The 25,084-nt window shown below is 43.6% G+C and overlaps 1 protein-coding gene across 6 annotated transcripts in view; it reads right to left on the reverse strand.

Annotated features, from left to right (window-relative positions):
* Positions 1-2,694: 2,694 nt before the first annotated feature.
* The window catches only part of FARP1 (FERM, ARH/RhoGEF and pleckstrin domain protein 1), a 257,460-nt gene continuing 235,070 nt past the window's right edge, over positions 2,695-25,084 (reverse strand). For 5 of the 6 annotated variants that reach the window (XM_064143858.1, XM_064143857.1, XM_064143855.1 and 2 more), the window contains 11 exons: positions 24,869-24,950; positions 21,257-21,494; positions 18,888-19,018; positions 15,972-16,040; positions 11,983-12,072; positions 10,823-10,905; positions 10,389-10,501; positions 9,737-9,900; positions 7,229-7,336; positions 5,562-5,713; positions 2,695-4,320 (listed from right to left, as the gene is read on the reverse strand). In XM_064143858.1, the coding sequence (XP_063999928.1) occupies positions 4,239-4,320; positions 5,562-5,713; positions 7,229-7,336; positions 9,737-9,900; positions 10,389-10,501; positions 10,823-10,905; positions 11,983-12,072; positions 15,972-16,040; positions 18,888-19,018; positions 21,257-21,494; positions 24,869-24,950 (1,312 nt within the window). In that variant the 3' untranslated portion in view covers positions 2,695-4,238. The remainder of the gene's footprint in view (positions 4,321-5,561; positions 5,714-7,228; positions 7,337-9,736; positions 9,901-10,388; positions 10,502-10,822; positions 10,906-11,982; positions 12,073-15,971; positions 16,041-18,887; positions 19,019-21,256; positions 21,495-24,868; positions 24,951-25,084) is intronic. The other variant, XM_064143856.1, reaches the window with a different exon arrangement.

Raw genomic sequence — 25,084 nt, forward strand, 5'->3', positions numbered from 1 at the left:
ATTGTGGTGATGTTTTCTCGCCACCAATTTTTCTGTGCCGCTGGGAGAGTGGAGTTTGAGGGGTGTCTGCACACTAGCAACCAGAGTTGTCTTTTGAGAGAGAAGACCATGTAATTTGCCCTGTATAAAAAGGACCCAGTGGCCCAAACCCCAAGCTTTGCAGGGCCTGCTTGTTTTGCTTTTGTTCTTGGCTAATGCCATGGTAGGATATTGCACCTGAGCTTGTCTCTAAGTTTTCTTTTCAAGACCTCTTTTCTCTAGTCGAACCTTTCTGCAATCACAGCATGTTTCCCTACCTGCTAACTTACTTTACTTCCAATCTGCCATTTATTTGGCTGGTTTCACCCAAATGAATTTAAAAAGGCATTGCAGTCTCAAGAGTGTTCAATTAAAATTTCATGAAAATAGGCCTAAGATAGAGTAATAAATACCTGTGAAAGGTAGTTGTGAGGCAGCAGAGAAATGATGGTGATGCATAGGCTTGTGGAAGAAACACCCCACAGGAGTCTGGGCTTTGCTGATCCCTTTCTGTGTGGTGCAACTGCAGAGGGCAAGAGAGCTCCTGTTTTATTTGTTAATTGTTTGAAGCCAGCAACTGAGTATTCATGGCAAGCAATAACAATATGGTGTGGATGTCTTTGGAGTGACCAGTTTGAGGTTTCCCTGCTGCTGAAACATGAGAATAGTGCATACTTAGGGTCAACATGTGCCAAGTTTGTAGCCATCAGACTCTCCACACCCCACTTACTTCACTACATGTACAGCATTATGACATACACCAGGGTTAAAAGCAAATGGCTCTGTGTTAGAGCTTTCTGGTGAACTGTTTTAGTCAAGACACTGAGGTGGCAGCTGATTGTAAGATACAACTGCCCAGACAGCTGCATTTTTCTTGTAATTATTTCAGTTTTAGCTTTACCTTAGGAATAAAGAACTAGACATATGCAGGCAAATGACAGCAGTTCAGCTGGTTCCATTCGGAGGGGAAAAAAATCACATTGCTAAAACCCATTTTTCTGTAGAAAAAAAGATGCTACGAAAAAGTAAAACTTATCAGTCAGGTAGATACTCTGAAGTTGCATCCACAGCTTATCTTAGCTCAGTCTCTGCCATCATGATAAGTAGAACTTGATCTTTACCTTAGAGATTACAGAAGATTCTTTTCCAAACCTACTTTATATGAAAATGAGCCAGACCTAGAAAAGGTATCATCTGCTTTCAGGAATGTAAATAAAAGCCTTTCTTCTGAGAACTCTGCAACAGATAGAAGTAATGAAGATTGTCTCTAACAAATCCCAGCCATCTAAAATAAAATTCCATTTCAGCTGAAATAAGGGCATGCTCCTCAATACAATTCCCATTTAAAAATATCTTTTCACTATTAGAGATAACAATTCTGAAGGACAGATGCAGTGACCTAGCTTGTAAGGCTTTGCAGGTATTATCTCACATCTCAGTAATGGTTTTTTGGAGGGATAGGGTCTGCAGCCCTTCACAGCAACATCACATGCTAAGTGCCTTCTACAGCTCTGTTTTTCCAGACCTATAGGCTGCTGCAGTGTTGCTGATCTATGCTGTGTTATTTCCCCGTTTTCATCACTCTGCAGATCACTGTTCACACTCCTGGCCAAGACCAAAGCACTATATATAGTTCCTCTACATTATTTGGTCCACTGAATTCCCCTGCTTTGGCCAAGGTGTCGTGGTTTGAGAGGTTCCAAGGATCCCTGAGAAAACTACGGAGACCAAGATCCCTCCTAGGGCACAGATTGGTCGTGCCTGGATATCATATTTTTGTTATTCAGTCCCATAATCCTGCTAACACTTTATAAGTGGGCAGCAAAGTCAATTCATTTTCTTTTCTCCCTCTTCAGCTTTCCGGAGGGATTCGTATCTAGGTAATTATGTAGGCGCAACCCTACTACTGTGGTCTTCAAGGCCATAGCTGCAGCAAATTTCTAGCTGTGCAATCCAGGTCTGCTTAGGCCTAAATGGGATGATGGGGGGGTGGGAGAAAATGAGCACTGAGGTTTGGGTGGTTTAGCTTGGGAGGAGGGGAAAGGTTATGGGGGACTTACACATATCCTATATCTGTATTAGGTGTTAAGGATTCATTTAATGCTGTATCTTTTTTCTTGCACATCTTTAAATACAACATTTTGTATTCCTCTCTGATTCAGCAAGAGGGTTATTATTTTACTGCCCTTTTTCCTTAGAAAAGTAAAATAACCTAAGTCTGTCACACTTTTAAACAAAAAACTACACCACAAGGTCACTGAGGCTTGCATATGGACAAGCCAGCACAAACCAGCAACTTTGTAACAAGGTCTTCAGGCTTCTTTTTATACCAACTTCCTAAGTTTGTCCTTCATCATGTCACAAACAGATAGAGGCAATGCTGGAGGGTAGATTTGATCATTATATCCACACTGATAGAGGAAATAACAGCTCAGGAAAAAAGCAACTGCAACAAATTACCTTGCCCAGAGGTTTCCATGCTGCTGAAGGAAGTATGCTGAAACACTGGCTTCCCTTTCTCAGCGTGGCTTGGATTTGGCCATGATGACTGCTGCTTGTTGGAATGGGTTAGGAGCCCATCCTCTTCTTCAGTGGAGACAGGAATGGAGCTTTGTTGGGGGCAGGGGAAGGGGGCAGAATAAAAACAAGTCTTTACTGTCTTGAAACAGAAGCATGTATGATAGTACTGTGAGGTATTTTATTCCCTTTTGTTGTGAGCAAAGCTGTAAGCCATTTTATACATCGCACACAGGTAAGCCATTAACAGAGTGAAGAGCTAAGACAAATCAAAAGTAGGGGTAGAATGGTCCCCGCTTCGTTTCCCGCATCTATTTTCCGCCCCCTCTACCTAGTGCTGTGCTTCCTCCGAGGCCCATAATGGTGATCGATGGGATTCCAGCGTGCTGACCTTCTGCTAATGGGAGTTTTACGTCACCCATGTAATGATGAAGTCTTTCTTGGAACCAGGAAAAGCATCTAAGCCCAACAGAAGTGTGCTGCCAACCTGCCGAGCAGGCCAACTGCAATGCTAGCTGACGTTACAGCCAGGTACACAACACAGCTATTTTGCCTGCTGGTTGCTATCTGTATACTGGGCCCGCGGTGGAAGAGGGAGAGCCTGAAAATCCAACAACAAACCAAAAGTCACTCTAGGATGTGTAGCAGGCAGGATGAAAACTTGGGGCTTCAGCAGCACCCCCAGCTCATAGCAATGTCGTTACCAAACCACTCTACGAGTTAATCACAAAGAGCTGCGGTCCTCATAGCGTACAGGTTTTCTTTCAAGTTTGTGAAACAAACAGCAGAATGTCACCACAGCCTTTAATTTCTTCTTGTACGATACCATTCACACTACATTAACAGCCCAAAGAATATTGCACTGGATTATTTTCAAAACATTTCCATCTTGCAAGTAGTATTCACTTTTCGAAGCCAACAGATGAGCAATTTGGTCAACTTGCACCAAGAAAAAAGGTTAGATTAAGGATCCTAGGCTTTATTTATACCACATGGATTGGTAACCCTACAGGGGGAAAAAAACGAGAGCGAGCTGTAAACTGTTTCCTTGTTAAAGGTAGAAAATTAGTAATTCCTTGCTGATTAAATGTAGAAAGACTTGGGGGGTGGGAGGAGGGGTGGAAAAGAAAGAAATCTGAAAGTTATCTCATTCCTGTTAGACTGCTTGCTGTATATATATAATTATATTCTATACTGTGAAAGTCCATCTACATTTTAAAACCCAGCAGTCTACAGATCAGCATGGTAAAAAAAAAACCCCAACAATATACTTTTATGAAGAGAGAAGAAAATAGTGTTTGCCTCAGAGAGGAAAGTTTTCAGATTGTGAAGTCATCTTTTTTCTCCTTTTTTTTTTTTTTTTTTCCTTTAGGTGCAATCTTTGAGGCAAGGAAATGTCTTTTGGCATTTGGCACTCTAATAAGGACAATCTTTTAATACTGGCACAAGCTAAAAACAGCACAGAATGACAAAATACAAGACATGGAACGAAACGCAGCCACTGGGATGATGATGATGGAAAGCTAGGCTGAACGTATGGAGAACTTAAACCAGTTTTGCTGAGGGACTGTGAAAGCTTCTGCAAAACCATACTCTTTTACCAAATTGTAAGTTCTACTAAACTTGGAGGGAGAAAAGAGTTTCAAATGTCCTCTAGAAAATCAGCAGCTGCTGGACAATCAGGACTGCGGCTTTTTCAGCCGTCAATAGGCGTGAGGCTCTTTATGACTCAGAGCTCGAGTGCGTGAGGAAGAGCTGGTGGCACTTCGGATCACTTCCATCCATCTGTGAGGAGGCACAAAGGGAGACACAAGCAACACAAGAGTCAATTCCTAAGGAAAGATTTCTTAGGAGATAGAGTCGGTGCTAGTAGTTGTACTGTTTTATTCTCAGTGCCTACAGGAGCATCTTGCTTGCTGCTTGACTCCTAAGTCTATCCAAAGTCAGGAGGCTCTAGATCCATGGTACTGCCCAACACGTTGAAAGGAGGTTTAAAGAAGATAAACAGCAGAGACAGACCCAGAATTCATGAACTTAGTCATGGCTTTGTTCTAAAGACACCAGATCTCTTTTCTGCATTGTCCAAGTGTTGAGTGGTTGAGACCAACCAATCTTAATTCCAGAGTGAAAACAATGTAGTTTAGCTGCAATTTCAACTTCTTTTGCCTAGAACTAAGAAAGGGCTTTGTGATTTTTTTTTTCCTATTCTACAGATTTATTTAATCAAGCCTTTCCCACACTTTATTTACAGTTTTAGACTGACATGGCTAAAACCAGTAGTGCTCCTCTTCAAAAGTCTCCTTCCCTGGAGACTTTCAAGGCCTGTCTGGATGTGTTCCTCTGTGATCTGTGCTAGATTGCGTGGTCCTGCTCTGGCAGGGTGGTTGGACTCGATGATCTCCTTGTGCCCCTTCCAACCCCTGATATCCTGTGATCTTGTGATACTGACATTTTTGACAGGTTAATGCTTCAAATTAAAGATTTAAATTAAGTGCCAGTATGAACCATCTCTAACCATCAGTTAGGAGGAATACTGCCTGTTTCCTGGCTCTCCATGTATCTGAAATTCAGTGGGAGGTGTAAAGGTGACTTGCTGAAGTGGCATAAACACGGAGTCAGAACAGCTGCTTCTGTGAAAAATCAGAATTTTACTTCAGGTGTGCATTTTTCATTCAGTTGCACCAGAGGGAACGAAGAGCTACTGACCAGTCCTGTGATCCATTTACAGGCTTCCTGAAGGCTGAGGCAGGAATCCTTATGCAGCCTGATCAGTTCTGACTGGATGAATCCCTGTGCATAACACTGGGTTTGTTGTACTCACTATCCCAGCTCTCATGGTATTGAAAACAACCACTTGGTTCTAGCAATATCAGGTCTTTAAACATTTTAAAGCGTTCTTTCTCTGGTTGTGCTGACTTGCCTGTGTTACTGCATGGATTTACTGAGCATCTAGTAACCTTGTTTGGAAAAAAAACCCCAACATACCTGGAGTTTTACAAGTTCCCTTTCCCAGCAGGCTGACTTACCTTTCAAACGTGTATTCACTTTCAGCCCTGAAGAAGTACACGTGGGATTTGAAATGCAGCTTGAACACATAATCTTTGTGAATGTTCTCAGACTCAGAAGGGATGGTAAGTGAATATCCCAATAAAGGAAGGCTGGCTAAAGGATGATTGTCCTGAAAAAAAACCATGGAAAATGCTGTAGAGATCAAATGCCCTTAAGTAAAGAGAATGCATAAGTAAAATGGAAGACAGATACACACTCATTTAAAGGTCACAATCATGCTTCCAAGCGTGTTAAAAATAGCAGCTTTATACAGCCACAATGACCTTAACAGCCTGGTAGCTTCAGCTTGGATCCTTCTCATGCTGTCAGTCAGTATTTTGACATAAGAAGGTTGTCTGAAATCTTGGACTTGCGCTACTTTCAAACTGACAAATGCAAAGCTTCATCATTTGGCATTAGCAGAGCGCCATGCATGTTCATCCTAGGCTTGCAAACACCTGCTCCCTCAGATCACAGAATGTTAGGGGTGGGAGAAAAACTCTAGAGATCATCTAGTCTAACCCCTCTGCCAAGGCAGGATCACCTAGGGCAGGCCACACAGGAATGAATCGAGGCGAGTTTTTAATGTCTCCAGAGAAGGAGACTCCACAACCTCTCTGGGCAGCATGCACATGTTGTTCCATGTCCTATCACTGGGCACCACCAAAAAGACACTGGCACCCTCATCCCCAACACTCACCCCTCAGATATTTATAGACATTGGTAAGATCCCCTCTCAGCCTCCTCAGCTGTTTACTGGCCACTGCAGCACTCACTGCTTAAGGTCTCTCACTTCATGGCATGGCACATCGGAACACATAATTCCTTTATTCCACTTATGTATCCTACAGTTCACTCTTTTCCCTTTTTTTTTCCAATGCAAACCCCTTATCATTAAGGGTTTCCAGAGCAATGAAAGGATAATGTCATGATTACTATTATTTTATGCTTATGTCCTGCTTGAACACTTGGACTTTTAGATTTGAAAGTCCAACAGATTCTAGCCAGAAGCTTCCTCCTTTTGCAGTGGGATATTTACTCAGATGGATTAATCATCTGTTGTTGCCCTCTTGTTTGATTTAAGCATCAGCACCAGTAAACAATTGTTTATGTCACACGGTCTCAAGTTGTGCTGGGGAAAGTACAGGCTGGATGTTAGGAGGAAGTTCTTGCCAGAGAGAGTGGTTGGCATTGGAATGGGCTGCCCAGGGAGGTGGTGGAGTCACCATCCCTGGAAGTGTTCAGGAGAAGACTGGATGAGGCACTTAGTGCCATGGTCTAGTTGACTGGATAGGGCTGGGGGATAGATTGGACTGGCTGATCTTGGAGGTCTCTTCCAACCTGGTTGATTCTATGAGTCTATGATTCTATTAACTAACTGTGACAGCACCAGAATTTGTACCTCGTGGTGACTGTTGAAAGCTTCAGGAAACAAACGTGTCCTTCAACGGACAAGTGAGCAGATGGAGGACAGCTTCTGCTCCGTGTTCCAGCAGCTACAAGGCTGTGCAGCCATGACCAGAGCACCTGGTTCTCTTGCCTACAGCACCCACGAGCAACCTCTGCTTTTCTGTCTGCTACTGCTTTGAGACAAACTAAAGGAGGTCTCCTCCATCCACCTCTCCTCCCATGCGCAGTCTGTTACCTGGTGCGATTTGTAGAAGAACATGCAGAAGTTGGTGAACACTACCCAAAGCTTCTGCCACCCGTTGCTGTTTTTGAATTTTCTTAGGAGGTTTCCAGACAGCTGGTTCTGAAACAGATCAAAAGGAGCCAAATAAACCAGGGAAAGGCACCTGCAGGTTAATTAGCGTTAAAAAAAGAAGAATGTATCTGGCTGTACGTGAAAATGTTTTGCTTTAATGGATGCATTTTTTTTCCTGTGTGTTTTTCTACTCCAAAGCAGTGCTTTATGAACACTTCTTTGGTTGTAGCTGAGTATTTCCCAACACTTCAAGCTACTACACTTCTGTTTTTGTGCTTCCTTTCTCCTTGAGGTTTTCACTACTACTACTACTGAGCATCTGCCTTGTTACCCCAGCCTGCCCTTGCTCTTTTCAAATGATACTTAAATAGAAGAATGGAAACAGAAAATCTGACATGAATTTGTGATGGTAAAGGGAAGTTATGACAGACTTTAGAATGTGAAGTAAAAAAGTCTTTGCTCCCAGTACCCAGCAATTTCACATGGTAACTTGACAAAGAAGCCAGAACCTTCTTCTTTGCTGGATTTTGGATATTTTAATAAAAAGCAGGGAGGAGACTGTGACCAACTGCAAGTATCTAATGGCTTGCAGAAGAAACTGCTCTTCACATAGTGATGATGTAAAGTCCACTATTATTTGGCCTTGCAAATGAAGTAAGTGCCCTCACCTAGATCAAAATAGCTGTTTACATCATTCTCATTATATAATGCAGAAGGTAACCAATCTGTAAAGCCAAACAGTTGAAGCCTGATGTAGCTACTGCAAATGAAATATTCTTGACAAGGTTCTCTTTTCACCAGTCTTGGATACACATTAAAGCCTTTGCTTTAATCCATCCCATTCTCTGATATCTGCACTGCTGTCTCCTTGCCCTAAATTATAGGTGTACTCCTTAATTTTCTGTTACCTCATCACTCTGGAGGATATCATAAAAGGACAGGCTTTGCATTCGGTACCAGCAGACATATGAAATGGAAACAGGCCGCTGATCACTGATCAGTCCAGCAGGTAGGGAAGAACAGTCACTGACAGAGAGAGGATCTTCTACCACGAGAGACAGAAAGGAGGGAGAGACACAAAGAAAATAAACGATATGCTGAAGTGAGAGCCACCAACAGAATGATGTGAACATGAGTGTAACCTGTCACACATGGAAGAGCGGTGGAGCTGAAGATGTTTTCACTGAGCAGCCTGTGTCTCCAGGGTGTGCTTGGTCTTCGATGCTTTGTTTGTGCTCATTTTTGGTACAGGGAAGAACAAAAGTAAGGAATAAAATGCACTGTTCTCAGAATGTAAGATTTGCCTACCTACATGTTTCACTTGTTCAAATTAGTCACTGGTTTATGCTATTTATCAGAAGTGCTCTGCTTTGAAGAAAAATAGAAGACCTTGTTCTGTGTTGAACTGTTTCTGTCTTGCAGGACACAACAGCATACAGAGCAAAAAATCCATCTGCATGGGATCCAAGTGAGGCTCTGCAGTTAGTGCTTTCCAGCACAGCACACTTTTCTTTGCTACAGTAGCTCACCCTCTGTTCAAGAACTCAGGCATTTATAGAAGCTGTCACCTGTCCTTGCACCTCTAAGTTTTGCATTAGAGCATCTTCTCTAGAGCAACGGTGACCTGAAATCTGTGTGCTGCCTCCTCAGCAGATTCCTTTTACCATTTTCTTTAAGCATCATTTTCCATTTGATGAGGAATGTGAGAGAGTATTCAGAGCTCCCTGGAGCCCCTCCTGGGGGAAGAAACACCACCTATGCAGGTTTACCGCTTCATCCTAAAACCTAGACTGAACTACAAGTCTTTAAGCAGGTTTACCACTTCATCCTAAAACCTACACTGACCTAGAAGTCTTTGACATTAATCTTCAAAAAGTGAGTGTTTGTTGAGTACAGAACTAACCAATGTGTATCCAATGTGGCTTAGCTGTGTGTGTGGCGGTGGTGGGGGAAAGGGGTTTTTATTTTGAGGTGGAAAATGCAAATAAAGGAAAAGCAGATGGGACTGAGCAATGAGACAAAGTTCCAGAAAAGATGGCTAGGTAAGGAAAGAACGTTAGTAATACACAGAATTAAAACTCTGGCTGCAGCTGCTACAGACAATATCCTTTCAGCTCAAACACTGACTTAATGCCTCTAAGTGAAAGCGTTAAGACAGTCTGACCCGGTTTAAATTTCAAAGGCTATCAGCATTTTTTTTGGACAGTTGTTTCTATGAAAATTTCTGCTCTAATTGATTGGCAGAGATGTACTAAGGGAGTTGGATATGTGTTGACTGGTGGCTCACGGCCATCATTTAAGGATATAGGAGTCAGTTTCACAGGTGTGCCCGAAACTCCCCCAGAGAGAGAGAGGGGAATAGCGCACTTAAATAAGGAGGAGCAAAAAGGAAATTGTCATTCAACAGCGTGTCTGGAGCTGCAGCTCAGATCTTTCCGAGGCAGATACCTCCACAGCAATACTAAAGTCGACCATTGAAACACTGGTATTTCTGTGCCAGCAGACGTGCACCGTAGTGTTGCCACGGTGTGGTGACTGACGTTCGAGTGAGGTGCGGGATGCACTGAGGTCGTCCTCAGATTCCTGGTCTACAGTAGTTTCATCAGGAGACTCTATGAAATGCAGGGAAAAAGCATCTTTCTTCCTCTATGCAACAACATATATAATTGGAAAAATTAAACAAATCAATCCTGTCCACAGTATTGGGAACTGATTTTAAAACACACTTCTATAAATAATTCTGTGCAGGTGTTAAATAGATTCTGGTTTTCTTTTGTGTTTCTGCAAGTGTTAGAACCAAGAGATTAACTACCATGCTTTCTGGGTGCTTTTAGTACCTTCCAAGGACAGGCACTGCCCAAATCTTGTTAAGTATTTCCTGGAATCATTATGATTTAAGCCACATCTCTATTGACTTTCTGCTAACATCAACAAGAACATTAAAATGGCACATACATATATACATATAAAAATAAATACAAAGCAACTTCACATCCTAGCAGTTTGACCTGTGGGCAGCATTTTTTCACCACCTTCTTAGAAGCAATCAGAAATCATAGTGATAAAGGTGAATAAAACCTACCCTCTAGCATTTACTTACTATTGTCAGGTGGGCTGCTGGCCAGTAACTCTGGAGCAGGGCCACTGCTTTTCTCGGCCAGTTCTATTGCCATCTGAATGTCCTCAGTCCATTTGTCCATTTCAGCACGGCTACTAACAATGAAAACCCAAGTTTTACTCACATTCACACTGGCTGAAAGCAAAGTTTAAGAAACAGCCAAAAGCTGAGCTTACTTTAAATTCAGGCACAAGATACTATTTCTCATCCCCCATTAATCCCTCACTCATTCTGACTTGCATAGCTGCCACTCCGTTTTTCCCATTGGCCTTTTCCTTTTTTCACACATGGCTTTCCACAAAATAATATACCTTTGAAATTGTTTTAGGAGCAAATCCAAACCAAATGACACCTCCCTACTTTTCTATCTGCAGAGACATACATTTCACATGTGTATGCTGTCTTCGCTGAATTACCTTGCAGCAACAACAATGGACTGGTGTTGACCTCGTAGTGTTAGACAATGAGGGACTCCCCATTCCTCTTCACTTGCTTCTATCTGAAAGATAAAAGCCCAGATGCAGTCAGATTGCAAGAAGTACTTATTTCAGTGAACTGAACAAGCTCTTACCATTGAGGAAAAGAGGAACATTCACAGACAACAATTTTGAGCTAGGTATTGAGGGAAAGAGAAAGAGAAAGAGGAGGCTTGCAAGTTGGAAAAACACTATGTAAGTTGTGCAGTAGCCTCCTGAAGACAAAGCAGGACATTTTCTGCTTGGTGCCAAAAACAGCCAAAGCAAAAGAATGGTATTTTCATCAGAAGAGTGACTAATCATACAAAAAGGGATATTAAAGGCTCTGTGTCCAGTGCTCTGGATACAGCAGGACAACACAGTTTTGTCATGAACAAGTCCACACCAAATGGACAGCAGTAATTGAGAAGATTCCTAGAAATGCCAAACCTTTGAAGCCTTGCAGAGGTTTAAATACATTCAGAAATTCACTACTGTGGTAATGAGGATCTAACTCAATTTGCAGGAAAACAGTGCAGACAGAAACTCATGGAAATAATGGAAGGAATAAAAGTGTTTTGAAACTAGCCAAACTGCCTTTGAAATCCTTTTAAAGAGAAGAGGAAACTGGCTGCTATTGGCTTGAATTGGCTGTTTTGCAGAAGTATGGCAACAAGAGCTCCAAATGATCTACTGCTGCTGGTTTCCTACTACTTGGCTTTTAAGATACAGAGCTGAAAATATTAGGAAGTGATAATTTGCAGAAATAAGACAGCTGCTACTGTTTACTTGCCTTGCACAGTGTGTCTACCAGCAATGGGTGGTGAATTACTTCTAAGAATCCTGGTTAAATTTAAGGTTTAAAAAACAAAGAACCTTCTCTCATGAGACCTTTGCATTACAAAGAAGCTGCTTCCCAAAATGCCTTTTTAATCCCACTTCTGCTGTGCAGTCACCTCTGTGTAAAAGGTCAAAGCCAACACAGCCCCATCAGGCACTGCAGAATGTAACCACCACTTCTCTGCATCAGCAAACAGCCCTTGGCTGCTGAGCTTTCAGGCCAGCAGATAGACCAAGCAATTTGGTTAAGCACAAATCTTTTCAGTTCTCATGATACTTACTGCCATGCCATAGAGTGGAAGGTGCCCATGGACTTTAAACTGGTTGGATGCCGTCAGGCCTCTACTGGTGTACAACAAGATATCGTTAAACTAAAAAGCAGGAAGAAGCATAATTAGAATGGTGTTGGCATGTACACAGGCAGAAAGAAAGAACAGCAGAGTAGCCAATATGGGAAAGCTGGCCAGGACTGGCTGGCTGTTCATATGGCAGCCTTAATGCCTGAATCCAAAATACAGGCTTCCAAAAACCTCCAGTACCTCTTAGCAGCACTTGTTAATTTTCCCTGCCTTCCCTCCCAGCTAATCACAGGCACCTTCTCACAGTTTTCCACCAGGTATCTTCCAATGCTTCTAATATTCCCTTTGTGATCTCTCTGGGTCAGAACTAGCAAGCCACATTTCACAGAAATATTTCATAGAATCAATCAGGTTGGAAGAGACCTCCAAGATCATCCCAGTCCAACCTAGCACCCAGCCCTAGCCAATCAGCCTCATCCAAGCTTTTCTTAAACAGCTCCAGGGATGGTGACTCCACCACCTCCCTGGGCAGCCCATTCCAATGCCAATCACTCTCTCTGGGAAGAACTTCCTCCTAACATCCATCCTAGACCTCCCCTGGCACAACTTGAGACTGTGTCCCCTTGTATTGTTGCTGGTTGCCTGGCAGAAGAGGCCAACCCCCACCTGGCTACAACTTCCCTTCAGGTAGTTGTAGGCAGCAATGAGGTCACCCCTGAGCCTCCTCTTCTCCAGGCTGCACACCCCCAGCAACCTCAGTCTGTCCTCACAGGGCTGTGTTCCAGGCTTCTCACCAGCTTTGCTGCCCTTCTCTGGACATGTTCCAATATCACAGTATTCCTCTTGAATTGAGGGGCCCAGAACTGGACACAGGACTCAAGGTGTGGCCTGACCAGTGCTGAGCACAGGGGCAGAATAACCTCCCTTGTCCTACTGGCCACACTGCTCCTGATGCAGCCCAGGATGCCATTGGCTCTCCTGGCCACCTGGGCACACTCCTGGCTCATCTTCAGCCTATTATCTACTGGTACCTTCAGGTCTCTTTCTTCCTGGATGCTTTCCAGCCACTCTGTCCCCAGCCTGTAGCACTGCTTGGGGTTGTTGTGGTGCAGTGTAGAACCCTGCACTTGGCCTTGTTAAGTGTCATCCCATTGGCCTCTGCCCACCCATCCAGCCTCTCTAGATCCCTCTGCAGGGACATGTTTCACACTCAAGCATACTTCAAAGCCATAGAAGAGTAAGTTTTGCCTTTATTTTCTTCCAATTTGTGTGGAAAGGCAAGCAAGCATACCTGGAAGAGGTGTGCACAATGTAATGTTTATGAATTAAGTGGCTCTCTAGAGCTCCCTATATTTGGAAGGAAGCTGAAAGACTTGTTTTAAGGTAGGTGGCTTTAGATTAGAAATAACAAGGTGAAGTGACCAAGTATCTCAGTTTGTAGTGCTTTCTGCATGTATGAGCAGTTGTTGAGAGCATGTGAAACCACTGCCTACATCTTGCTGCCATAAAACACAGGGCATATTTTCACTGGGTCACCCTGGTCAGTGGATGGTTTTCTCAAACCAGACAGTTGCATCAAGAAAACTGTACCCTGTGAGAAGGGCAACGAGGCTGGGGAGAGGCCTTGAGCACAGCCCTACGAGGAGAGGCTGAGGGAGCTGGGATTGGTTAGCCTGGAGAAGAGGAGACTCAGGGGAGACCTTATTGATGTCTACAACTACCTGAGGGGAGGCTGTGGCCAGGGGGAGGTTGCTCTCTTCTCTCAGGTGGCCAGCACCAGAACAAGAGGACACAGCCTCAGGCTGTGCCAGGGGAGATTTAGGCTGGAGGTGAGGAGAAAGTTCTTCACTGAGAGAGTCACTGGACACTGGAATGGGCTGCCCGGGGAGGTGGTGGAGTCGCTGTCCCTGGGGCTGTTCAAGGCAGGATTGGACGTGGCACTTGGTGCCATGGTCTAGCCTTGAGCTCTGTGGTAAAGGGTTGGACTTGATGATCTGTGAGGTCTCTTCCGACCCTGATGATACTGTGATACTGTGAAACAGAGCTCTGGCCACAGACACCTACAAGCCAGCAGCAAGGACTCAGGAAGCTACGCGGAACAGCCACTAGAGGGCGATTTAATTTTGCCAATGATCACATTTGGAGTCCCAGAACACTGACACAGGATTTTACCTCCAAAACATTCTGGGGCTAGAGACAGACCAGTCTTTGACACTGGGGGCTTCCTCTTTAGTGCCTCTAATGGACCAGACAAATTCATCAGTTTTATCTGTGGATCATTTGACAGATTAAATGTCAAACATCTCATAAAACCTAGCACACTCACAAGCTTTTCTATGCACCTGTTGTCTTCACTCCACATCTGGAGTACTGTGTCCAGTCCTGGGCTGCCCAGTTCAAGAGGGACATAAAACTGCTTAAGAGAGTCCAGCATAGAGCCAGGAAGATGAGTAAGGGAATGGAGCATCTCTCTTAAGGGGAGAGACTGAGGGAGCTGGGGCTCTTTAGCTTGGAGGAGACTGAGGGGCAACCTCATTAATGTTTATAAATATGTAAAAGGTGAGTGCCAGGAGGCTGGAGCCAGGCTCTGCTTGGTGATGCCTGACAACAGAACAAGGGGCAATGGGTGGAAGTTGAGGCATAGGAAGTTTCATGTAAACATGAGGAGGAATTTTTTCACCGTGAGGGTAACAGAGCACTGGAACAGGCTGTCTAGGGAGGGTTGTGGAGTTTCCCTCTCTGGAGATATTCAAAACCTGCCTGGATGCTTTCCTGTGTGATCTGGTATAGGGGATTCTGCTCTGGTAGGGGAGGTGGACTAGATGGTCTTTTGAGGTCCCTTCCAGCCCCTGGAGTTCTGTGATTCATTTTTGCATACAAGAAGTCAAGGAAATATTTCCCCAACTTTGGAACACTTAAAAGGTTCATCAGGACAGGGTGCTAGGCCATCTTGTCTAGACTATGCTTTTGCTGAGAAGGTTTGGACCCAGTGATCCTTGAGGTGCCCCTCTGACCTTATATTCTATGATTCTTGAACCTGTTTTCCTGCCACACTGCACTGACTCTTCAGTGTTTTGCTCTGTAATACCAGACTATAAAATCTATGCACTCTGCTGGGCATCTGAGTACCTAGCACCAAGGGCTCAGCCACAGCAGGATGAGGAGCTTGGCAGCAAATTAACTGGCTGGGAAGAAAATAATGGAGAAACCATCTGGTCAGTTTTTGTGGACCTGGAAATGCTGTGATTGAGATGGGAGGAGATAACCTTTCCTAGAGCAAGAACTACAAAATGCATCACCAGGTAAGGGCAAGTCTGTCAACATGCTGAAAATGGATGGTTTGTGGAGAAACTTGGTTCTGCAACATGTCCTGAGAACATGATGCAGTTCATATCACCATGAAAGTTCTTCACTGAGAGAGTCATTGGCTACTGGAATGGGCTGCCCGGGGAGGTGGTGGAGTCGCCGTCCCTGGAGCTGTTCAAGGCAGGATTGGACGTGGCACTTGGTGCCATGGTCTAGCCTTGAGCTCTGTGGTAAAGGGTTGGACTTGATGATCTGTGAGGTCTCTTCCAACCTTGGTGATCCTGTGACACTGTGACTTTATCTTTTTCTGGACAAGATCACTAACCCTGGTGTCACTTTTCATCTCGTGACAACTCTGCTTTTATTTAAGACAATGTGCTAGGAAGTATTATTTTATCATCATATTCACTGTGCTGTATAAAAACAAATCGTTTCATCTTTGTAAGATGCAGTTATAAAGAGAACATTTGGTTTGGGAAACATACCTCTTTAACAAGCAGCTCATACCTCTTTAACAGCTGCGTAGGTGATGTATCATGTTAACCTGTAAGTAAGGCTGTTAAAAACATACTGACTGCAGTTCCCAACTCAAGTCTAACAGTATGTCTAGTGTTGCCTATAGTTACATTGCATTACCTACAGGAAAAAAAAGCTTTCTTGCTTACCAGGAAGAACATCCGTTGCTGTAAACCTTTTCCAGACAGCTTACTAAGACTGCCCAGTCTAATGAACTCCTGTGGGAAAACAAGGACAAAACAAATAGGTATCTTCTGCAAAAATGATGATCATTTTTTATTATTATGCAATTGCAGCTGCTTGGTCATAGGACTGATTTCACTATCAGTCCCCAAGACATTTTCTTCCTTAAATAGCTTACTTACAGGATAATTTCTTTCCATTAATAACTGTCTTTATGATAAAACTCCTTCACAGTCTTTCATTCATTTTTAGAAAGCCCCAATATTTATTCCTTCAGACAGTTCCTGTGGTAAAGGGTTGGACTTGATGATCTGTGAGGTCTCCTCCAACCTTGGTGATACTGTGATACTGTGAATGAGGATTTTTTCATGACACAAATGATGTAATAACATAATGATAATTTGGCCTGTATGATATTGGTTAGTCATTGGTGACTTCTGCTATGCATACAGCATATACAGCTCCTCACTGAGATGTAGAACCAGCTACACAAATCAACATCACCTTCTGCAGCACAAGAAGAAGGAAATTTGCCTGGCAGCATGAGTTATCCTATAACTGCACATTATCCATGTCATATAATACAGTGCAGTAATTCAGATCAAATTATTCAATAATGTTTAGGGATAGAATTATAGGGAAAGTAGCACAACTGAAACTTGCTAAAAGTGCTGGATTTCCTGAGCTTGCTGTGAGCTACACTGTAACTTACCCTTCCACTTAGCTGGAACCCATGAAAATATCATTTTTCAGTAACTCCCTCCAGCTTCTCTCAAGAGGTTGAAATTTATTTATGACAGTCTTTCTACTGATAACTGTTCATGTAAAAGGCACATAAAGCACCAGAATCACCTGCATCTTAGGAATAAGATGGCTAAGTTTAATCTGTTCAGAGAGGTACTCTGGTCGCCTTAGGGTTGCAGTGATGTGTCCAGTCCTCTCTAATTACATTGCACAAAGGCTCAGGGGAGGAAAAAGTGGCTGGGGCAGTTATGCCTATATCACAGTAGGCTTATGTTACCAGAGAGGCCACAGGAAGATGTTGTTGGCTACCAAAGAGTATTAATCATAATTTCTGTTTATACACTACTACATAATAGTCACTAGCAGGTTTAGCACTGCTCTGTGAACACATGAATCGAGAGCTGCAGGTTACCAACAAGTGCAAGCACAACTGACCATGGGATATTTTAACATCCAATATAGAAAGCAGCTTGGTGGCAGCAGAGACCCCAGTCTTGGATGACATGAAGAAGTTGGTTACCTACAGCCCCCTTTAGGACAACTGAATCAGTGACCTAGTATCAGACTTCTCCTCTGAGATGTGCAGTTCAGCCATGGGCGACAGTGGTATTTGCCTCCCAGCCCAGCCTGTACTGGGGCAGGGACTTCAGGCAGAGCCAGAAGAGCCTCTAAAGGGCTGGAAGCAACAACAACTTGGGCATGTGACAGAGCATGGTGTCCAATGCGTTTCACCTTGGCAGGCAAACAATCTGTGCCCCCTGTTTGCCGCCTTCTTGAACTTCCTAGGACAGGAAGACTGCTCTGTCTTTAAATAGACTAGGGGTAGCAGAAACAGCCGATGACAGCATTTAATTCAATGTGATAGAGATATGCACAGGCTGTGAAATGTCCTGAGGGGCTTGCCAAGGAAGCAAACAGCCTGTGGAAGGAGGCATGAGCTGTGGCAGCTGCTTGGGAGACAGGGAAGAGGCAAAGTCAGGGAGCAAGGAACAGCCATGAATCTGTAAATACCTCTGCTAAGCAGTGCCTTTCCAATGGCAGATCAGCTGCAAGCCTCTCCTAAACGTTTGAATCTTTAAATGAGCTAGACCCTAGAGAGCTCAGCAAGCTGCCTCTCTGCACCTAGAGACATCATCCCACTGTGGCACTAGATATGGACAGGGCATGGCAAGCAGACCTCAGGATGTGACTTTCACTGAGTGGTGGCCTAGCAGTGCATCAGGGCTGGTCAGTCAGGCTGCAGGGCAAGTTCCAGCTCTGCCATATCTGCAGTTCAATGCCAAACATCTTTTTTCCCCCAAACTGTTTCCAAGACATGCATAAGGAGTGAGAACAGTCTAGTGATGCGTTTTCCTCAGAGTTTGTTGCTGCAAGTACTGGTGCTGTGTATTGCAAACACAAGTCAGGGGAGTGTTGTTATTTCAACAACAGGAAACACTCAACCGTGCATGCACAGACACACATGCACCTAAGAAAAGCTACAAATGCTACACCAAGGCTCCTTTATTCCTGAAGTAAGCCTCCATTTTTAAAGAAGTATGACAAGGAAGAGAGAGATGTTGGTATTTTTATAACACAATTAGAAGTGTTGACTTGAGGCAACACTGCCTCCAAAATTATTAACATTACAAACAAGCTAAAGAGACTGCTTGGCCCCAGGGCCATGTGTTTTGAAGCTAGGTGTTGTGAAAGAGCTTATGGTCCTCCAGCACAAATGTCTTGCTTTCCTTTAATCTGCTGTGCTCCAGTATAAAGAGGTGCAAAAAAAACCCACCCAAAACCAAAACAGGGGCCGAAGAAATGAGAGAATGTGCAACTGCTCAAGCTCTGAGTGCTGTGATAGATACTCTATTTCTACATCTCTGTTTTAACAGACGTTTGGAATTGCCTGCACACATCCAAATCTTTACATAAAATCAGCCTAATAAAAGCAGTGAAAAGCTAATGAAGGTGACTGTCTCTTGCCACTTCAAGGGCTGCTGTTTTCAATGTATTATCAGTTACACATTCAATAGTTTTTGGTGAGAGGAAAAGGTTCATATGGGGAAAAGCAATTTCAGAGCTGCTCTTAAGAAACAGGTAAACACATCTCATACTTTGAACTTTATCAGACCTTGATCACAACATTGCTTGCTTACCCTTCCTGGGATCACCAGATTGTCTATGCCTATCAAGTCTTTCTTGAGTTCATGCAGCTTCTGGAAGTTCTCCATCTTTATCATACTGCCATGAAGCTGAGCCACCATTTCAGAAATTTCAGCCAAAGCAGCTAGGTGGACAAAAAACACAAAATGCATGTCAAAAATGTACAAAAATGTTCAAGAAGAAAGATGGACTTCGTCTGCACCACCTGGCTCATGAACATCACCTTTCTTGTGCTACCCAGTCTTAAGTTATGGTATAGTTGATTGGACAGGGCTGGGTGACAGGTTGGACTGGATGTTCTTGAAGGTCTTTTCTAACTTGGTTCATTCTATGATACTCTTCTCCTTCACAGTGTAAAGCTATTTGACTACAAACCACATGAACTAAAGACATCATCTTATGGAGTGGAGAGGGTGGAGTGCTGTAATGAAGCAACACTTTATTTCCTCAAACAAAATTTTGCTCTATTTTAGCCCCGGGAACTTTGGAGAAATACTTGAATCAAGGAGGATGACCAAAGAATGATTTAATTTCCTACATGTCCAATTAATCTTGGGACCTTCTCTATGGCTGAAAAAAAAAAGCATTTCCCCTCCTGCCTGCAGAAAATAGCAGTGTCACTTCTTGTATCATTTCATATGGTAAACACAGAAATCTTGGGGTCTATCTTCAGTCCCAGCAATGAGAACTACAAAGGCTGCTGTCACTGAATCGCACCATGTCTCTGTTTCATACTTCTCAAAGACATGACCAACAACAAGTGACCTAACACCTTGGAGTGATTTTCCTAAGGAACATCTTCAGCATGGAAAGGGATGTTTGCTTTGTGAAGAAGGAAGTGGTGGGATACAGAAGGAAGCAGGCGCTGTGAAGTCTCGCTCTGTGGTAGCAGAAGCCAAACCAGTGCAGGCTCAGTTCCCAGGCTTCCTGTGCCAAATCTGCTTCCCATGTCTTCTCTTTTTGCTGTGACAACAACACAGTAAGTCTAAACTGAAAATCACTTTACCACTTCTTGTTTTCAGGGGGACCAGCTCACAGGCTAGCTTCTTATGCCATCATGTTCATGAGCATCTCCTTGATATACCTGAACAGCTGAGCAGTCTGGGCTGAACACCGATGGACAGTGTACTAGAAGAGCACTTATAGTCATTCAGTTAAAAAAGCACACAGCCAAGGGAACACTGAGAGTGGTTCCTCTTTCTACTTGCTCAGTGTGTGGTACATCTACCTGTGCTCTCTGTTGAAATTCACATCCACATCTCCCATTTTTATTGCTTCCTTTACACTCTGATCTTTAACAAATATTTGCAAACACCTTAGTAAGCCACTGATCCCAGAGTAATGCTATCTCAAGTCATGCTGTCCTCATATTCTCTTATTTACATCCCTGAATCCTGTGCTTGTATCCATTCCAAACGTGGAGCAGAAATCAAACCTTGATGGCAGCTGCACTCTCTGGCTAAAACTAATGAAGGCATTCCTTGAGATGATCAGGCAGTAGCTACATTTTGGCAAACATCTGTGTCACACAGCACTTCAGTGCCCAGGACCTCCAAATAAGTTACCTCCCCATCCTGTGCATTGCCTGCTGTGGGTCTCATCACATGGCATCTAAGGGAACTTAGCCAGCTAACTCAGCTAATACAGCTGGGAGCCATCATGCCAAGCACTGCTTGGCATGCTCAGGTTCTTCCATGGATCTGCACAGAGTACTAACTGTACAGGTAACACAGCTACCCTCACACGTAGGTAGCTTACAGTGGGGGTGGAGGATGGGGTTAAGATAGGAAGAAAACAAATCATCAGGGACAAACAGCAGGCAATGAGGTCAGACTGTAGGCAGAAATTTTCTTCACGTTTGGAAAGAAAGATATGTTGGCAGTTTGAGTTCCTGAAGCAAACCATGGAAATGGTAAGAGAGTGAACAGTATGTCTGCAGCTAGAGACAAGTGACACTTAAGGACATAATAACAGCAGCCACACTGTCAGACCAAGGGTTCACCTGGGCTAGTACTCTGTGCTCCTAGTGGATCTCTAGGGGAAGCCAGGCACAAGACAAACACCTATGGTATGTTCCCAACTGTTTTCAGTTCAAGTGCCTTCCTGAACCGCATGTAATTTCTGTGTGTTTAATAACTCCCAGCAGATTTCTCTTCCAAGTACTTGTGGCATAACATGTATACAAAAGTAACCTTAATCCTACCACTTCTGGTCTTCTGAGTGCTTAGATCTTGCAACTCAATCCTCTTTCAATGCAGGTTTGAAAAAAGCCCCACATCTTTTAAAGTCCATCCATGCACCTGTAATGGATTCCAGATGCTGCTCCCCAGCTCCAGGAATTGGTGGGTTTTCTTTCACTTACCTCTTGAATCCCTGAAGTCTACATGGTCTGGTGGGTAGTGTTTGCAAAGCCTCTCCATTATCTGCTTGTAGTGCATAAGTCTGTGTAAAGGTCTGAGAAGGAAGGTATTCAGAGGCAAGTAGCAGACTTTCTGTAGCTCAAAATCCCTGCAAAAGGTCTCCAGCTTGCGAGAGTTCTTGATCCCATTCTCCAACTCAATTAAAATCTCATTGTGCTTCCTCAGGTGAATTGTCAGTTGCTTTGTAGGCACAAAGAAAGGAAAAAAAACATGTAGTAGAGCTATTAGCAATCACTGTGAGACATGACTCAGTCCAAACCCATTCCAGTAAACATCCAGCTAGCACTGCAGGTGGGATTTTGCAAACAAAATCACCGTAGAGCACAATGACTCCAATATTCACTTGAAAAAGAGAAATGGCATTGCTTGTTTGAAGTAGACCCCCCATCCCCTCTGCATTCTCTGTAAAACAAAAGTATGTGAATAAACAAAACTAAGTCTGATACCAGTGAGAAACTCAAAGGCATGGAGATAACATGAACACTGCTCACGTAAGCAGATGCAATGGGGAGAGAGTCAGATCATGCAAATGAATTTTTAGGAGGATAAAGGGATTTAATTGCCCCAGTCCTCTTAGGTGCTTTTGGGGAACTGAGATGTAAGCAAAAGGACTTCTACCTTCTGCTTCCTTTTTATTAACAAGATGTTGCATCTTCTAGGAATCTGAACAAATGCAAGGACAGAGGAGCTGTCTGACAGAAATGGTTATGTCAGAGTTCTTCATCCCTCAATTATGTCCTCTTCTCACTAGTGCAGTTTCTAAGACGATCCTACTGGCAGCAGGAGAGTTCTGCTCCAGCAAGTGAATGACGTGTGCATGAAATATGTAACTTCACTCAGGTCCCAGTACCCTAGGCATTCACAATTCCCATTTAAAAGAATTCAGCAGTATTTTTTGTTAACAATGAACATAGGGGCTTCATTCATGTTCTGGAATAGGTGAACTGGTTCTTCAAGATGCACACAGTGTCTCTGAGCTGCCAAATAAAGTCTCCTGGCATACAGCAGAATGTTAACCAGCTCAGAAGGAAATTGACTGCATCTGTTGGACTTCAGAAGGCAGTTTGGTTTATTCTACATCTTGTGCTTTTTGAAACAACTCATTCTTCCCTGTGATTTGGGATGTCCTTATAAGAGATGTACTTTTCCTACAGCCAAGACACTTCCTCCATACACTGCATATTAATTTTACAGACCTGTAACTTAAGCGAGTACACAGCAGACCCTCTGGACTCCTGCAGAGACAGCCCTTTAATTACTTGCTCTTAACCTTATCCCTGTGTTAATTAAACAAAGATTGCCAGTTTTGAGGTCTTTTAACAGGTCTCATGATAAACATGTAGAGTTTTAACTACCATTTCCAGGGCAGTTAAGTCAAATTCAGCTTTGCCTCTTTCCTTCAAATACCTGTGCTTATCAACACAGGTGACTGTTCTCAGAGTCAAGTGATTAAAATCTAAGGGGAGAATGGTGAAGATGAAAGCACATTGTAATGCTGCTGTTAAACATGTGCCAGAGGGACTTGCAGACTGCAGACACACAATTTTGTGTTGCAAGGTACCACGAGTAGGAGCAGAGTCTGCCAGAAGCTGAGACTCCAAAAACTGTTTGTGAAAAGGTGTCTACTTCTTGAGGGCAGAGATGGAGGTAAAATGTTCTCCCTGTGTCTCTTCCAACATTTCTGAATTGTGTCTTGAGAGAAAAAGGCAGAAAGGGTAAGGGCACCTTATGGGTGACAAATCTGTTTGTGTTGGGGAGTGTAAATCAAGATTTCTACATTCTCTTTTTCTGAGTTGCTGTATGATCACTTGTACAGCACTTAACCTCTCCTCATCTCTCTCTATCCTTCTGAAAGACAAACCCTGTGCTAACTCATGTCTTGGGAGAGCTGTAAAAATCAAACTGTCCTTTCCTCCAGACAAGGTTTCAAGGCTGCAGAATGCTGAGGTGGCAATCACCAAGGAAGGATTCATCAAGTTTTGAGAGCACTTTGAGATCCATATGTTGATGATGCTGTGTCATGCTTTGGCACACGCTTACCTGGATGCATAGCTACACGAGGCTGGGGAGAGGCCTTGAGCACAGCCCTACCAGGAGAGGCTGAGGGAGCTGGGATTGGTTAGCCTGGAGAAGAGGAGGCTCAGGGGTGACCTTATTGCTGTCTACAACTACCTGAGGGGTGGTTGTGGCCAGGAGGAGGTTGCTCTCTTCTCTCAGGCAGCCAGCACCAGAACGAGAGGACACAGCCTCAAGCTACACCAGGGGAAATTTAGGCTTGAGGTGAGGAGAAAGTTCTTCACTGAGAGAGTCATTGGACACTGGAATGGGCTGCCCGGGGAGGTGGTGGAGTCGCCGTCCCTGGAGCTGTTCAAGGCAGGATTGGACGTGGCACTTGGTGCCATGGTCTAGCCTTGAGCTCTGTGGTAAAGGGTTGGACTTGATGATCTATGAGGTCTCTTCCAACCTTGGTGATACTGTGATTATAATAAGGTGAGCTGTGTGTTCTCTCTTTCTGTGCTGCAAAAGCCTGTAAGATTTTCACAGCCTCCTGTGCCTGCCTTCCACATTGCCTGCTCAGTAATATGAGGCATCAAAAATACCACTCTGCCCAGAATATGAGCAGATGAAAAGTCTGCTGAACATTATGCCTAGATTTTCAGTTCATATATTTGTTTTGCCTTGTACTTTAAATGGATCGGAGGCAATTATTTCACAGAATCACAGGTATTAGATATTGGAAGTAACCTGCAGAGATCACTGAGTCCAATACCCCTGTCAAAAGCAGGATCCCCTAGAGCAGTGAGCACAGGAATGCATCTAGTCAGGTTTTGAAAGTCTCCTGAGAAGGAGACTCCACAACCTCTCTGGGCAGCCTGTTCCAGTGCTCCATCACCTTCACTGTAAAGAAGTTTCTCCTCATGTTGAGGTGAAACCTTCTATGGTCAAGTTTGTAGCTGTTGCTCCTTGTCTTACTGTTGCAGACCGTAGAAAAGAGATTGGCCCCAGTCACTTGACATCCACTCCTCAGATATTTATAGACATTGATGAGATCTCATCTCAGTCTTCTCTTCTCTAGAATAAAGATCCCCAGGGCTCTCAGTTTCTCTTCATTTGCATATATTCAAATCCCTTTCATCTAACCTGGCAGTGTAGTGCACCAAATATGTTTCTCAAATCAAACCAGCCCAGGTTACGGGCTCCACTTCTGCAACACCTTCACGCTAACAGGTGTATGAACAAGTCAGTGTTCACACAGCCATACAAATTCTGATCATTTTGCCTTCTTATTTGAAAGAAATGTTTCTGAATTTGTGTGTTCCTTGTTCCTATATTTGGAGAAGGGAGTGAGGAAAAGGGCTAGGCAATTTAAAATCAGCTTGCAATTTTGAAATCTCAGGGCTCTCCAAATGCTTGCTACTTCAAATGGAAGTTTTAAAGCAGAAGCCTTGATTACAACTGGAGAAAAACAGCACACAAGGCAACATCACATGAAAATGAAAAGCACAGTGATTCTAATCTGTGTCAAAGCTTAATAGTTATGGGATCACTTTTACCTTCATACTCTGAATGTTCTTTAGCATAACATCTCCGATTCTTTGGTAATCTCCTTTAATGTGAGCATTAGAGCGGCCTTCCCTGTCAGCAAAAGAAATATCACACATTTCAGTCATGCAATAAAACCACATAATCACTTACAGGCACAGAAAGGAACTCAATAGCTCATTTCTTTTAAGCTCCTGACCCCCATACTCCTTTACTGAGGAGTGTGC

This window comes from Pogoniulus pusillus, chromosome 5 (genome assembly GCF_015220805.1).
Source record: "Pogoniulus pusillus isolate bPogPus1 chromosome 5, bPogPus1.pri, whole genome shotgun sequence".
NCBI classification, from domain to species: domain Eukaryota; kingdom Metazoa; phylum Chordata; class Aves; order Piciformes; family Lybiidae; genus Pogoniulus; species Pogoniulus pusillus.